At 37.0% G+C, this 14,366-nt stretch overlaps 3 protein-coding genes across 5 annotated transcripts; all 3 read left to right on the top strand.

The window, feature by feature from the left end:
• The first annotated feature begins 308 nt into the window (after nucleotides 1-308).
• On the top strand, nucleotides 309-3,191 carry LOC113133464 (troponin I, slow skeletal muscle-like). The gene is made up of 9 exons (XM_026312293.1): nucleotides 309-414; nucleotides 1,633-1,651; nucleotides 1,913-1,916; nucleotides 2,026-2,064; nucleotides 2,151-2,282; nucleotides 2,362-2,451; nucleotides 2,568-2,738; nucleotides 2,845-2,935; nucleotides 3,050-3,191. The coding sequence occupies exons 2-8, from the start codon at nucleotides 1,641-1,643 to the stop codon at nucleotides 2,929-2,931; spliced, it is 534 nt and encodes a 177-aa protein (XP_026168078.1). The 5' UTR covers nucleotides 309-414; nucleotides 1,633-1,640; the 3' UTR covers nucleotides 2,932-2,935; nucleotides 3,050-3,191.
• Nucleotides 3,192-6,133: 2,942 nt separating this feature from the next.
• LOC113133463 (troponin I, slow skeletal muscle-like) lies at nucleotides 6,134-10,029 on the top strand. Of its 2 annotated transcripts, XM_026312292.1 has the most exons (8): nucleotides 6,134-6,261; nucleotides 6,985-7,028; nucleotides 7,192-7,198; nucleotides 7,337-7,381; nucleotides 7,515-7,646; nucleotides 8,145-8,234; nucleotides 8,382-8,555; nucleotides 9,359-10,023. In XM_026312292.1, the coding sequence occupies exons 2-8, from the start codon at nucleotides 7,018-7,020 to the stop codon at nucleotides 9,443-9,445; spliced, it is 546 nt and encodes a 181-aa protein (XP_026168077.1). In that variant the 5' UTR covers nucleotides 6,134-6,261; nucleotides 6,985-7,017; the 3' UTR covers nucleotides 9,446-10,023. The 2 variants fall into 2 exon arrangements, with proteins under 2 accessions (XP_026168077.1, XP_026168076.1); XM_026312291.1 differs by lacking the exons at nucleotides 6,134-6,261; nucleotides 6,985-7,028; nucleotides 7,192-7,198 and having other exon boundaries at nucleotides 7,316-7,381; nucleotides 9,359-10,029.
• Nucleotides 10,030-10,404: 375 nt separating this feature from the next.
• Nucleotides 10,405-13,762, top strand: bpgm (2,3-bisphosphoglycerate mutase). 2 transcript variants are annotated; one of them, XM_026312241.1, is made up of 3 exons: nucleotides 10,405-10,506; nucleotides 10,995-11,630; nucleotides 12,099-13,762. In XM_026312241.1, exons 2-3 carry the CDS (start codon nucleotides 11,024-11,026, stop codon nucleotides 12,272-12,274), a joined length of 783 nt encoding a protein of 260 aa, XP_026168026.1. In that variant the 5' UTR covers nucleotides 10,405-10,506; nucleotides 10,995-11,023; the 3' UTR covers nucleotides 12,275-13,762. The 2 variants fall into 2 exon arrangements, with proteins under 2 accessions (XP_026168026.1, XP_026168025.1); XM_026312240.2 differs by lacking the exon at nucleotides 10,405-10,506 and having other exon boundaries at nucleotides 10,763-11,630.
• Nucleotides 13,763-14,366: the final 604 nt, after the last annotated feature.

The raw sequence follows: 14,366 nt of genomic DNA, 5'->3' as shown, positions 1-14,366 counted from the left end.
CATACTATGGCAGTAGACACCTGATTATTTTAGACAATAAGAACTGAGACTTTATTTGTATATACTTTGGTTTATCAACTCTAATAAAAGACATTAAAAATCACAGTTAAAACAGCTGGTTGTTATCTTCTGCCAGTACATCCCATGCTCAGGGCATACTTCATGTCCACAGAGACATCAGGTATGCCCCTGTGCAATGCCATCACATGAAATAAATAGGTCACAGGTTGAGGGCAAATCAAAAAGGGATTATGCATTGTGATGGAGCAATTGTCATGTGGACAGGGGGTCTATTTTAGTGAGCCATTCACATATGACTGTGACTACATAAATCTTTCACTAATAACCATAAAGTGCTTTCTTTTCCTCACTCACCATTGTTGCTGACCCCTCTGATTTCTTCACATAGTCAAGGTAAGTTTCATATTGAACAGTCAACACATATATTATTACAGAAGTCAGTCTAATGTATTACAGACATAGAAGGGGCCTTTAACTTTACTTTGCATAATTAAGGGACCTTCTCCCCTGCTGTGATGGCAGCCCAGGATGTCACTATAGCCATAGTTTTTCTGGGTCAAATGCAGCTTTGTAGTGAAGACTGCATGCCAGCATGTCCCTGACAGATAATGACTGCAGTGATATTTACATGGGGGAACCCCTGCGACAATATGTTCTTTATGACACGGTCTTAAGGCAATTTTTGAAAGTGGCACTCCAGCATTTGACTTTTACAAGCTTCTTGATGATCTCTTGATCCACAAAGTGAGGAAATGTAACCCTGAGGCTTACGCTGTCAGCCAAAGTTTTGGTGGCTGGTAACGGCACACTTAACCCATCATTGTGGGTGAAGAGCTAGTGTGATAAGTGATGATGGCTCATTTGTATTAACTGGCAAATTCCTGGATGAAGGGCAAGGCTGCTGGCTTCCTAAAATCCTCTGCTGCTTTGCTAATTTACGCTGATTTCCACACCCTTCTGGGCGGCTTATTTTAAACATGATATATTAATGTGTTCTGTCAAAAGTTTTTACATGCTTTTGTTCTGTTCTGACACCTCTACCTGTGAAATCGCTTCATTAAATTTGTTAAAAATATCAAGTAATGCAGTTGAAAAGCTAAAGCTACAAAGAGAAGGTCAAAGAATGAGAAGAGACAGAGAAGGCGATTTGAGAGCAGATAAAATGTATTTAGTCATCTGAAAGGCAACGTCAAGTGTGCATGTCAAATAAATGCATCTAACAGTGAAAACAAGCAATACTATGACTCTAAAGGATCAAGTTTTATGACTCAGAGAGAGCTCACAAGTTTGGAGCTGTGCCACTGTTGGCTGTGAAACCTTTCTGGAGTCTTGCTTTCTCTGGCATCATCAAGGCCACAACAGCTGCTAGGACACTCCAAAGCATAAGGGCAACGAGTCCAAATATAGTAGTGCCACATGCTTGTCATCAGCCCCTTACAACAACAGAAAGAGATATCTAGACCTGGAAGAATAGTGAAATGTATCCCAATTAATATTTTTAAACTGTTACCTACTTAGATTCAACAATCACATTAACTATTTAATACAATATGTGTTTAAAATACATGTAGTACATTTAAATGACTTACAAACTTTGCTTCTGCTTTAAAGCTGCAGCCATGTCTGAGGGGTGAGTATTAACCTCTTAGTAACCACAATTCGGCTCAGTATTTGTATTTTAAATAGAAATAAAATGCACAGGAAGAAGGAATAGAGCTGTTGAATCCAGACAAAGTGAGAAAATTCAACTTGATGTCTGCATTTACAGCTCCCTTCTTTTTATGTTTATTATCGCTGACCTGTTCTGAAAGCCTTTTTCCAGTGTATCCTGTGGATTCCTAAATAACAAAAACTATGCTCTTTATCTACTTTTCATTGTCACATAATGAAGACCGGTGAGTCAAAATCATTTTTTTCACAAACATTGATTAATCATCACCATAGTTGATAGCAATATTGAGTCGATAACACTGATGTATACAAGCGTGCTTCTTTCTGTTACAGAGAAAGAAATATTCAGCAACACGCCGACTGCATTTGAAGGTAAGTCAAAAAAAGGTAAGTCAAAACAGTCGAAAACTTTGCTTTTTCTTCAGGGCTGCATTAATTAAGATTTTCCTACACCGCAGTCCAAACTGCTGAAAAAGGCGGCGTCTATGCTGGTGGCTGAAAGTGAAGAGAGGAAACATGAGAAAGAAAGAGTTGTGAATGCGTGCTTCCCTCCACTTAATATGTCAGGTCTGTCGGTCCAGGAGCTGCAGGTACTAAGACGGAAAATCATGCTTATCTGTTCACTATCGTTTTACAGATTTTTGACACTTCTTGTTTTTTTTTTAATAGGATCTTTGTAAAGAACTACATCGTAAGATTGATGTTGTAGATGAGGCGCGTTATGACTTTGGGGTCAAGGTGGCAAAAAATGAACAGGAGGTAGAGTAAAATCAGGATTCCAAAAATAAAAAATGATACATTTACTGAGCTATTTACAGTAGATGTTGTATTTTGGTGGATATTGGTTGTTCTGTAACTGTGATGCTTTTCCACAGATCCAGTCACTAAATATAAAAATCATTGAGCTAAAGGGGCTAAAGAGGCCCAACTTGAAGAGGGTGAAAAAAACGGCAGATGACATGCTGGGTGCATACACCGACACCTCCAAGCTCATGAAGGCTGACTTCAAGGTCAACCTTAAGACAGTGAAGAAGGAGGATGAAAAGGTAAAGTTGTTAGTAGAGATGATCATCCACAGTACATGAGAAACAGTATAGTAAACCATTTAATATCAAAAACTATTTTATAATCTACTGTATTTTCCTTTTACAGAGGGAAGAAGTGACAGACTGGCGTAAGAATGTGGAGGCCATGTCTGGTATGGAGGGCAGGAAGAAGCTGTTTGATCCAGGACAGTAAGAAGGTGCTTGCATGAAACAAGCAGTGCATCCTCATTACACATCATTTTTCCTAAATCAAACCTTGGCTTTGCAACATTCAAGTTAAATTGAAATGCCTTTGTTCCTCTTTATTACAGAATCACTGTCAAAATTCATTTGTGCTAACAGAAAGGCTGAGAAGCATTATGAGTGTGTTTTAAAACACAGTATTTGTATTACACAGATGATGCCGATGTCTCACTATCTGTAATACATGTGATGCCAAATTAAACAAACATGACCACATGTCTTTTTTTGTTTCATTAATTTGTTCATGTTTGCAGATAAAATTTTTATTTGTTATTATTTAGCTTTTCTTTTTTGTTAAACAGCTTTGAGTGCCACGACACTCAGTGAGACATCAAATTTCTAACCTGCGATGAAGTCCAAAACTCTATTGCTGGCCCTTCATGTATTTGGAAATTACGAAAACTGGAGCCACAACTGTCCTGTATTAGCAACCCTTGCCAGTACATCTATTCTGGTAAATAGGTAAAATATGGCGAACCACCACTGATATAACACATAAAAATCAGTTTACCCATCGTCATTTTATTTATAGATCATATTTAACAACATGTGAAAAACTTTAGAGAGGTGAAATTCTTAACACTGGGAGAATTATTTGTCAGTTAAATAATATATTCTGTGCTCCTGAATGACAATGAAATCTTCAGGGGTAATCTTGCTTTGGGCTTGATGCTATCCCTGGTAGAAAGCCTGTGCTCCAAACTGCAACACTTCACAGCAATGACGCAGATTGGCTGGCTCAGTTTCCAAACCATCAACCCATGACCAGCATCTGTCCCTGTTCCTCCACTCCCCTAAATAAAACCTGATTAACTGTCAGCTTTGTTCTTACACCCAAGGTAGTTTTAGCTGTGATACTATATATAATTGTAAGTCATTACACATATTTAGCGGAATTGAGTGTATGAACGTCAATTTTCTTGTGATTATATGGCGATACATAAGAAAAGGCAACATATGATTGGAAACAAAGAGATCAAACACTGTTTTTAACATTAATGAAAGAACACAACCATTTAACTTCTTAACATTTGAACTGAATACTAAGCATTTACTTAGCTTGTTTAAAAAAGTATAAAATCCGATTGAGAATAGTCTTGTGATTAATATTAGCAGTATGTTGAATGTTGTCATCTTACTGTACATGCCTCTAAATGATCTGACCACTCACTTTTTCCTGTCACCTACACAGAGACTCAGAAATTCTCAACAGTTAACACATGCACTGATGCAGCACTTTGAAACTTTGCCTCAATGAACGTCACTTAGTATTTTTAGCATTTAAATTCTTCTATCTCTTAAAACCTTCAAAAATACATGGTTGTAATGCATTTAAATGGCACAGCAAAGACTGCAGATGACTTATTTCAATTGGTCAGCACTGTTGCCTCACAGCTACAAAAATCCAGATTCCAATCCCACACAACCAGGGGCCTTTCTGTGTGGAATTGCATGTTCTCCCTGTCTTCTCCAGGTACTTCGGCTTCCTCCCACAGTACAGATATATGCAGATCAGTTTAATTGGTAAATGTAAATTATCTGTGTTGTCAGTCGCTCTGTATCAGCCCTGTTATAGACTGGTGAAGTGCACATGTTTTACCCCGCCTCTTGCTCTGCTCACTGTCAGCTGTGACTGGTTACAGCCCTGGATAGCATGTCTTTACATGTATTTTATCCCTCTTGAGACCTGTGAGCATCCATTATACTGTTATGTTTAATGAGCATTTTCCAGTATTTTATTTGTTTATCTAGGCCATGTAAAATTCTATATGCAAATGTGCCTTGCTCTACAAACATATAATATACTGTATGGATTATTACTGTTTCATACACATCGCCAAGTTGAAGCACAAAAATTTATTAAGAATTATGGTATTTACATGATCTTTTAGGAGCTTTTTTTCTGAACTGCTTTGTCTAGAGATCCACAAAAAAAAGATGAAAAAAAAAAACTTTTAAATTTATTAAATTACTTTATTAGATTATTCCACTAACCATTTAAACTTTCAGATAAGGAGAGAGAAGCTGCTTTGGCAGAAAGAGTCCCTTCTCTAAATCTGTCTGGTCTGTCTTTTCAAGAGCTGCAGGTATAACACTTTTTTCTCTCATTAACCACCATGCTTTGAGGTTGTAATTTTCTAAAACCACCAGAGGGCACCCTTTACCTTTATTGTAGTATCTATGCAAAGCATTGCACCACAAGACTGATGTTGCAGATGACTAGCAGGAAGGTGCCCAGACATAATAAGGAGGTGAGCTGCTCAAAGAATGATCACCAAGATAAAATGACTTATGTGAAAATGTTTTTTAAACTTGCCTCTGTAAAATATGCAGTCTGAAAAGTACTATCTGTGACTTTGCTGTAGCACTAAGCAGTGTCCCCAAGTATTTTGGAACACAACATATTGTAATTGATGTAGACATCAAGTGTTTTAAAACATCAATGAATTGAACATTTGTGATTTTGCATTTTATGTACGAGTCAAAAGCCACATTACTCTGTTGGCTTTAACCAACACAATGTCAGCAGCAGCCTAAATTATAGAATGTTAATTTGTTTGGAGGCAACTAATTCTTATACTGATGAACACAAAAACAGAGACAGTTATTGTCAACATAAGTGTTAGATCAATTATAAATTGGGCTGATATAGAATATATGGAAACTTATTTATACAATAGAAACAAAACATGGTATTACATAGTATGCTGATAGAATACTGACATTACACTTGATGGTGAGGTACTTGGGGGAACTGTTCCTCTGTAGCCTTGAGATGGCAGCATAACTCTTCAAATATTCAAAGTCTAACAGTACACTGACAGTAAAGAATTATTGTTTGTCCCTAAAAATGTAACAACTAATCATCTGCTATTGGATTGAGTAAACTGGCATCTAATTTTTCAGGATCTAGATTTTTTAGCTATTAAAGACTATTGCCATGGGAGAATGTTATCTTCCGTGTTCTTTCATTAAAACACAACAATCTACCCCTGTTTACCTTCACATCAATTTTACTTTCATACACATATTAGAATAAATTTTCTTCAGTCTTCAATCCGCTCCTCGGCACTAAGAAAGCATCACATCTGACCAGTCTCAGTAAGACCTTTCACACCTCATACATCTAAGACATTAGAGACATGCTGCAAGAATGGTGAGGACAGAGGATCTATTTTAGTGAGCCACTCACATGAGCCATGGAATCTATATATCTACCCTGTTTCCACACTTGTCGTCTCAGAAAAAGACGGCTGTGATTTCTCACCTGCTGTATAAGGTAAGACTTTTAATTCTTAAATAACAGAAAGCAAAGAAGGTCTTTTTAACAAGACCTGCAAAAAAATGGATCCTCTAAATTAATCAATATTAAAAAGGCAAGGCTAATTTTTCATCCCCAAAACAGCACTGATGGTAATAACAGTTATATGATAAAGTCTGATTTCATATTTTGACTAAATAAAAGATATATTTTTTTTACTTTTTAAAGGACTTTGTTTGAAGTGATTCAGGGAGGAGTTTTGTTCAGATTTGAGATCCGCTAGTTTTGTCTGATGTCAAAGAGAAATGAAAGTTATAAAAAACACATCAGAGTGTGAATTTGGCATGTATAACCCATTCCTATTGCTTGTATTTTTAAATCTGGAAATATCTATAATTCATTGTTTTTCTTATTACTTATAAAGCTGTAAGAATTTGATAGTTGAAAGTTCATTAATCCTTCTCTCTTTGCTCTTTATGTTTATTTTTGTGATTGTTTACTTGTTAAGTAAATAAAACACTATTTTTGGCATTTTTTTAGTCCTAAGTTTGACCTTTAGACAATGTCATACATTGTGTCCTTTGCTAAGGATCTAGATCCAATGGTATACAAGGTTTCTAACTCACAACACATAAAGTTTTGCCTAATCTATCTTTTCCCCTGTTCATTGCAAATGTACTGCAAATGATCTGATAAGTGCAGGGTTATTTTTACTCCTTTTCTTTTTTTTAACACTTTTAGATTTGACAAGTGTAGGCACACAGAACTTCCACCATGTCTGAAGCGTAAGTATCTATGTCTCAAACCTTTGCCACTCTTACATGTTTGGTGAATGATAATATAATACATGATAATAAATATTTTCTGGAATATGAATCCAAAACTGTAGCAAATTGCAACTTCTTTCTCTCAACATGAATTACGGATGCCTCCTTCCTGACTGCATAGGCCTTCGGTAAGTTGTCATCATTCATTTTGTTTTGTACAGCTGGTTTAGAATAAAACAGCTACAAATAGCCCTGTAAATGCTAAGCATGGTTCTATATGTTATGCTAGAAAATAAATAAGATGTATGATATGTCATCTTTTCCAGAAACCAAAGCCAAAAATCTCTGCATCTCGCAGACTTTTTTTAAAGGTATGTTATGTGTTTTTGTGTTTGTTAGCCTTGGACAGTAATGCTTTGAAATAATTTACAATCATTAAGTACTGTAAACCATACATTGTCTGGTTGACTGTGGTGTTTTGTATGTGTATATGATGTACACTAGACCAAAATGCTAAAAAAGGCTATGGCTATGGTGGAGAATGAAAAGCAAGTCAGGAAAGATGAACGAGAGAGAACCCTTGCTGAGAGAGTCCCAGCCCTCCAACTTTCAGGCCTGACACTGGAAGATCTACAGGTACATTTATTATTGAAGAATTTTGAATCTATATAAGGGTCTTTTTAAGATGTGGCTCTAAAGAAAGTTAGCATTAAATCACATAACTGTCTAAACACTTTAAAATGGTCACTTCACCCAAATGACTTTTTCCTACCGATGGCTAGAGGTACCGTTTCCACTTGCAAGCAATTCACTTGGGTTTTATTTGCAGACATTTTGTGATATCCACTGCTGAGATTTCCACAACAACCCAAATACAACTTGGTGAATGTAACATTTTTTGTGGTGTTTACAGCACTGAAAAATTATGTTTGACAACATAACAGCAAAGCTTCTTGCCAAGAACAATTTTAATTGGGACCAAAAATGTTTCCAGTGAAACCCATTTATAGCAAGGTCCTTTGGTTAATATGTGGATGATGAGTTACATCACACAGTTGTTGTTCCTGACCATGTCAGTATACACAGATATATAATTTCAAATTAGTCTAATACATTTAAGGTTTCTGATCACAGAATATCTGCAAAGAGCTACACCAGAAAATTGATGTGGTTGATGAAGAACGGTATGACATTGCAGCTAAAGTGACAAAAAATGAGAGGGAGGTAAGTAATTAGAAGAAATAACATTTGAGTGCTCTCCTTTTTATATAAAAATTAAAAAATTAGGGCTTGCATGTGTAGCCAATATGCATTGGGAATTTCAATTTCTCTAGTAATATTGGGTAATATTCTCATTTGTGTTGACAAAAGATACAGGACCTGTCTCAAAAGATCTTTGAGTTGAAGGGCAAAATGAAGAGACCAAACCTGAGGAGAGTAAGGGTATCTGCTGACGCCATGTTGGGAGCTCTTCTTGGCTCTAAGGTCAAGGAGTCTGTTGACTTCAAGGCCAATCTCAAGACTGTAAAGAAGGAGGAGGAGAAGGTAAATGCTGTTGGATTTAACTTCTGTTTGCTGCCAAACATTATATATTGTCACAGAATTCAATCTCATATAAGGTTAGAGTGAATTGGTATTTTCTAGAAACTGACTGACTGAACACACCTGATCCAGGTAATTAGCAGTCTTTAGGGCAGGCATAGCTGGAAAACAAGCAGGGCAGTGGCACTCAAGGAACATGTGTCACCCATGTTTGAAATAAACAGAATACCTCTTAACTTTGGGGACAACAATGCGCATAAAATCAAATTGCTAATGTTGGGGACCCACAGTCATAGTAGGCTGAACCCAGGATTTTAACAGTAATTCTAAAGTTAAAGACATAACTTTCTTGCATTCAGAAGTAAAATATGGCACATTAACTAAGCAGGGCACTGCGATGGTGACCTGTCCAGGGTGTACCCCTGCCTTTCACTCAAAGAGAGCTGGGGTAGGCTCCAGCACATCCCCGTGACCCTGGTTAGGAATAAGCGGGCATAGATAATGGATGGATAATTAAGCAGGTTCAGTTGATTTCTGAAATAAAACCCTTAAGTTAAACCTAAACCTTTGAAACAATGAATGTTAAAGGAACTAAACTGCTGAGTGGAACAACCTAAGGCCAGTTACAATGCAGATGCAATGCAGTTACAAGAGTACAGTTATACAATGTGTTAAGTAATATTTATTGCAGCAAATTCATTTCTCAACATTGTACTCCTATTTGTATAATGTGCTTGCAAGTTATGTTGTTTAATCTTAATTAACTGTTTTTTTGTTGTTTTTTTTTTTGTTTATTTGCCCTGCAGAAAGAGGAAGTGACTGACTGGCGTAAGAACGTGGATGCAATGTCTGGTATGGAGGGCAGAAAGAAGCTGTTTAATGCTGGCCAATAGATCTGAAGTGAATATCAATGTAAAAATGTTTGTTCCTTTATAGCAGGTGAAACCAATGAATCATGAGACTCTGGTTCACTTAAATGTCAGTAAAAATGAACATTAGGTAAACAAGTAGGTTCTGGGGGAGTTCCTGTTTCAGTTGTTTTGTCAATCTCAATAATTAATGTGTTTAACTTTATTATAATTCAATGAATACATATTGTTTTTTTTTACATAACGACAATGCAAAATGTATTATGAAAAACATATGTATTTAATGTATTCAAGTACAGTACTGCTTTTGTAGTGTTTGGCATACATGTGAATACAGCACCACTAGTGGCTGTCTATATTTGTTATGTACAATAATAAAGGGGCAATGAACAGAAGAAATGCAGATGGACATACACACATAAATATGAAATCATCCACTTTATGTTTTGACCTTTTTGCATACAGAGCATCTCATGCAACATAAGACAGGAGTGCTTTCCTGAGGTTTGTTTGTGGGATTCATAATGAATACAGCTCATTTTTCAACAATTCTTGGAGTCAGGACTATCGCTAATGCACAGTCTGCTATCTTTTACCTGAAGTGGGTAAATAAAGTGGCAGTATTTTCCCCAAACACTGGTTTGTTTTTACATTTTCACTGTTTTCCCAACACACTTTGCATCATTGGCGGGTAACCAAGCTTTTCTACGCTGTCTGTTCATGTACCTGCTAGAAAAAGGTTCATTTAGACTGCTGCTCTTCATTTACTAACAGAATAAAGCATTTCTGAGGTTTAAATAACAAAGGCCATACACCAAAATATAAACAGCTAGCGTTAGCTGACTTTACCTCTTCATTAGTCACTTCTCTCCCTCCTCCCTCCGCTGTCCGTTACTACTACTCCTTATAAGGGCATAGCTTTTGCTTAGAAGTACCGCCCACATTGTCAGAGCCGCCCTTTGGATTGGATGATAGGACTGTCAATCACCACGTTCAGGGCAATCCTGCTGGACGTGTTCTGCCACAGTGCTGTCATCAGCGAAGACTGTACCAGATACGTTTCGGCCGGATTCAAAACCCTCAGGGTAAGATGACATTTTCATAGTATTTGAATCATTTTCGGATGGTTGCCGTCTGTGAAATTAGTTTTTATACGTTGGTCTCGTCTGAATTTCCCATACGAATACTAACGTTTTATTTATATAGCAACACGGGCATTCAACCACTTATGGCTAGCTAAAAGCTTTGCAGCATCATCCAGTAAAACATTAGCATATAAATGTGTCAACTTCTGTTATTGTTTAGTGTCAGCCTATAAATAGGAGTGGTTAATAAGGCAAGTGCTGCAGCTATCAGCTTTTAGCCTGTCACCTCTTTAGGACAACCTCTAACCTTTGCTAGCTCCAATAAGTCCATGCTCTTGGACTCAGATCGGATACACAGACCAGTGACTAAATGAGGCTAAACATTGGAAGATGGAGATTGTTGTTATTCTGTTTAAATGCGTTTAATGTTTTTGGATGTGCTGTTACTGACTGCATAACTCCTGTGTTCATTCCTGCTGAATGTGTAGCTTACAGCTTTCTGCTGCTGGTGCTTCGGATGTCTAACGTTAAGTACAAACTCTTTCTGCTGAGGCATGGAGAAGGGGCCTGGAATAAAGAGAACCGATTCTGCAGCTGGGTTGACCAGAAGCTGAGCGAGGATGGGGTGAAGGAGGCCCAGGACTGTGGCAAGCTCCTGAAGGAGCAGGGCTACAAGTTTGACTTAGTTTACACCTCCATACTTAGCCGCTCCATCCAGACAGCCTGGCTGGTGCTGGAAGCTATGGGCCAGGAGTGGGTGCCTGTTGTCAAATCCTGGAGACTTAATGAGCGCCACTATGGCTCCCTGATTGGCTTAAACCGTGCAGAGATGGCCTTACAGCATGGAGAGGAAAAGGTGAAGTTGTGGAGAAGGGGCTATGATGTTACTCCACCTCAGATTGATGAATCTCACCCTTACTTCCTGGAAATCTACAATGACCGCAGGTACACTACTTGTGATGTGCCAAAAGAGACCCTTCCACGTGCAGAGAGCCTGAAAGAGGTGTTGGACAGACTGTTGCCATACTGGGAGAGCACCGTGGTGCCAGAGATAAAAAAGGACAAGACAGTGCTTATTTCGGCTCATGGAAACAGCTGCAGGGCCCTGTTGAAACATCTGGAAGGTATACTACTGAACTGACCCAAGCTTTTATAAACATTGCTGTCTTAGCTTTCCTTTTTGTGGGATATATGCATTTACTTTAATTAAGCAACAGCTCCTCTTTGGGTTTTTGTAAGGTGCTGTTTCTAGTAATCGGAGTCATTGAATTAGGAAGGACCTATTCCAGGTCCACAAATGGAAGGTTGAACTTACACAAAAAGGCCAGTGAGTTTATGTTACATTGGCTGCAGCCATGACATCCACTCTGACCTTTCACCACACTCGTAAGCCTTGAAATAAGGCCACTCAGTAACTTAACATGTTATATACTGTAATATTATGTAGCACAAGATATAAGGGCTGGAACTTTGGTATTGTCATACACTGTCATTAAGGCTTTTATATACAGCACCAAAATTAAAGATCATAAACTGTCATTGTGTTTACGTTCTCTGGCATGATTTTCATATTACCTTCCTTATTTGAACAGGTATATCAGATGAGGAAATCGCAAACGTGACTTTACCTACAGGGATACCTGTGCTGCTTGAGCTGGACGAAAACCTCAGGCCGGTGAATCCTCGACAGCTGTTGGGAGACCAGGCCAAGATTCAGGCGGCCATTAAAAAGGTGGAGGATCAGGGAAAAGCTAAATCATCAACTTGAATAACTGAACTAAATATAGCTCTGTGCACACTTTTTATTTGGCACACTGAAATCCTAGTCTCTTCAAAAGACTTAAATAACTCAATATATAACTATAGACAACAACAATGAAAGATTGTTGTTAGTAAGTTTAAAAGCATAGGTGGAAGCCTTACAGTGATGTTACTGTATGTGTAATTGTGGCCTGACCTGGTTACATGATGTAGATGTAGCACGAAAAAGTTCAGCGATGTACTGCAACTGTTTCAGAACTGGTTTGAACTGTGTGTTGTGTAAACACTGAAGATGTGTTGTTTTGTATCTACTTTTTAAGCTTATGCCTGTATGGTGGCATTAATCTGGCAAAGCTGAAAAGTCTTAAAATATGCCATATTTAGAAAAAAGAAAATATTTACTGTTACATTGCTTTAGGAATATTCTATTGGATTTCAAACCTGCCTTCAGTATTAACATAGTGCTCAAATTCAGTTACTTATTTTAAGTAAAGCATAAAACAGATCTTGTGGTGATTTACGTAAGAATTAAAGCACTCCTGTAACAAATCTTACCTCATATAAAATGATAGCTAGGCTGTTCATTCCAGGAATGGGATGATTGTGAATAAAAGAAATGCTGTAAATATGCATATGCATATAAGTTTTCTGAGTTTAAGACACTGTGCTTTACAGCCATAGCTATTTCGTATGATACCTGTTTTTTGCTTTGCACTTTTGGGAAATATGGTAGACTTATTTAACTGAAACAATTATAAATGATAAATATTATTTTAAACTAATATAATTATTTTAATTATTTAAAAAAAAGCACTATTTGGGTTTTCTTTTTAAATTAAAAATTATTACAACATGTGCAATTGGATGTTGCTTATGTATTTGTAATAACATATCTAAATGTTGCAACCCATTCTTGAGTTTGCACATTATGTCTTGTAGCAGCACTGTGACTTGTCGTATTACTGTATGTTACTTTTGTGTAATGATATGCTAGTTCCTCATAAATGATATTGTTATGTTATATTGTTTCTCGTATAGATGTGCAATTCTGTGTGTAATTTGTGTCTCTTGTTTTCCCAGTTTGTGTTGTTATGTTTCTTTTCCACTGTTATTTTGTACACTGGTGTGTTAGGTCATCAGGAGAAAAGGTAGAAAAACTGATACATTTGCAGTTTAATGCTAGATGATTACATCCTGCCATAGGAGTTTGCATGACAAGAAATAAGGAAATAACTAAGATTATTTTTATATTTGCATCATGTGTTATGTTTTAAGTTTTATTTTATCAGATCTTCATTTTGCAAGAAGAAGGCGTTTCAGATGTCACATTGATATAAAGTTAGCTGTAAATTTAGTGATGGCGCAATAGAAACAAATTAGAAGACAAAACAATGCTGTTTGGGAAGTAACAATATTTCTGCAGTGTGGCTTCTGGTTGCCTTGAGCCCACTGGAAACAATAAACAACTGAGTCCGTTTGTCTACCACAGATGGAACCAGATGACTGGCTCTTCATTTCAGAACCATTTCTGTTATTTGGCCAAACCATTGGGGCTGAATGAGAAAGAAACCCTTTAATTGGAGAAAATACTCACATTCTCAAATGTGATCATAGTGATACATGCATATGCAGTAAGGTGAAAAACTATGGTTTAACTGAATCAATTTAACTCATTAAACTAAATATTAGATTTTATATCAGTAATCTGTTAAAATGTGCTTGACTACTGAAATTATATATAATTATATACCTATTTATTTAAATTGTCTCCTATTTAGTTTTGAAACAGTGGACAGAATGTGCTATTATGTGTGCTTTAACAATGGATAAAATCCTTTTATATGTAGTTGCTTTGAGCCAAGTGTAGAGTAAAATGGAAATAAACAGACATTTTCACTTTTCATTATAGCTGTGAATGAGCACAGACATAATGTCATGAACAAAAGTAGCAACAAGCTGCTGGACATAGTAAAGCAGCAAAGACTTTGTGACAAATCTATACTGTAGACATATAAAAAGGCTCCCACCTCTCCTACACTACTCAGAGTAAGACTCACAGATTGACCAACCACATGATTTGCAGTCAGTTTGCGTTTTCT

This window comes from Mastacembelus armatus, chromosome 6 (assembly GCF_900324485.2).
Source record: "Mastacembelus armatus chromosome 6, fMasArm1.2, whole genome shotgun sequence".
NCBI classification, from domain to species: domain Eukaryota; kingdom Metazoa; phylum Chordata; class Actinopteri; order Synbranchiformes; family Mastacembelidae; genus Mastacembelus; species Mastacembelus armatus.
This window is presented reverse-complemented; position numbering and strand designations above follow the sequence as displayed.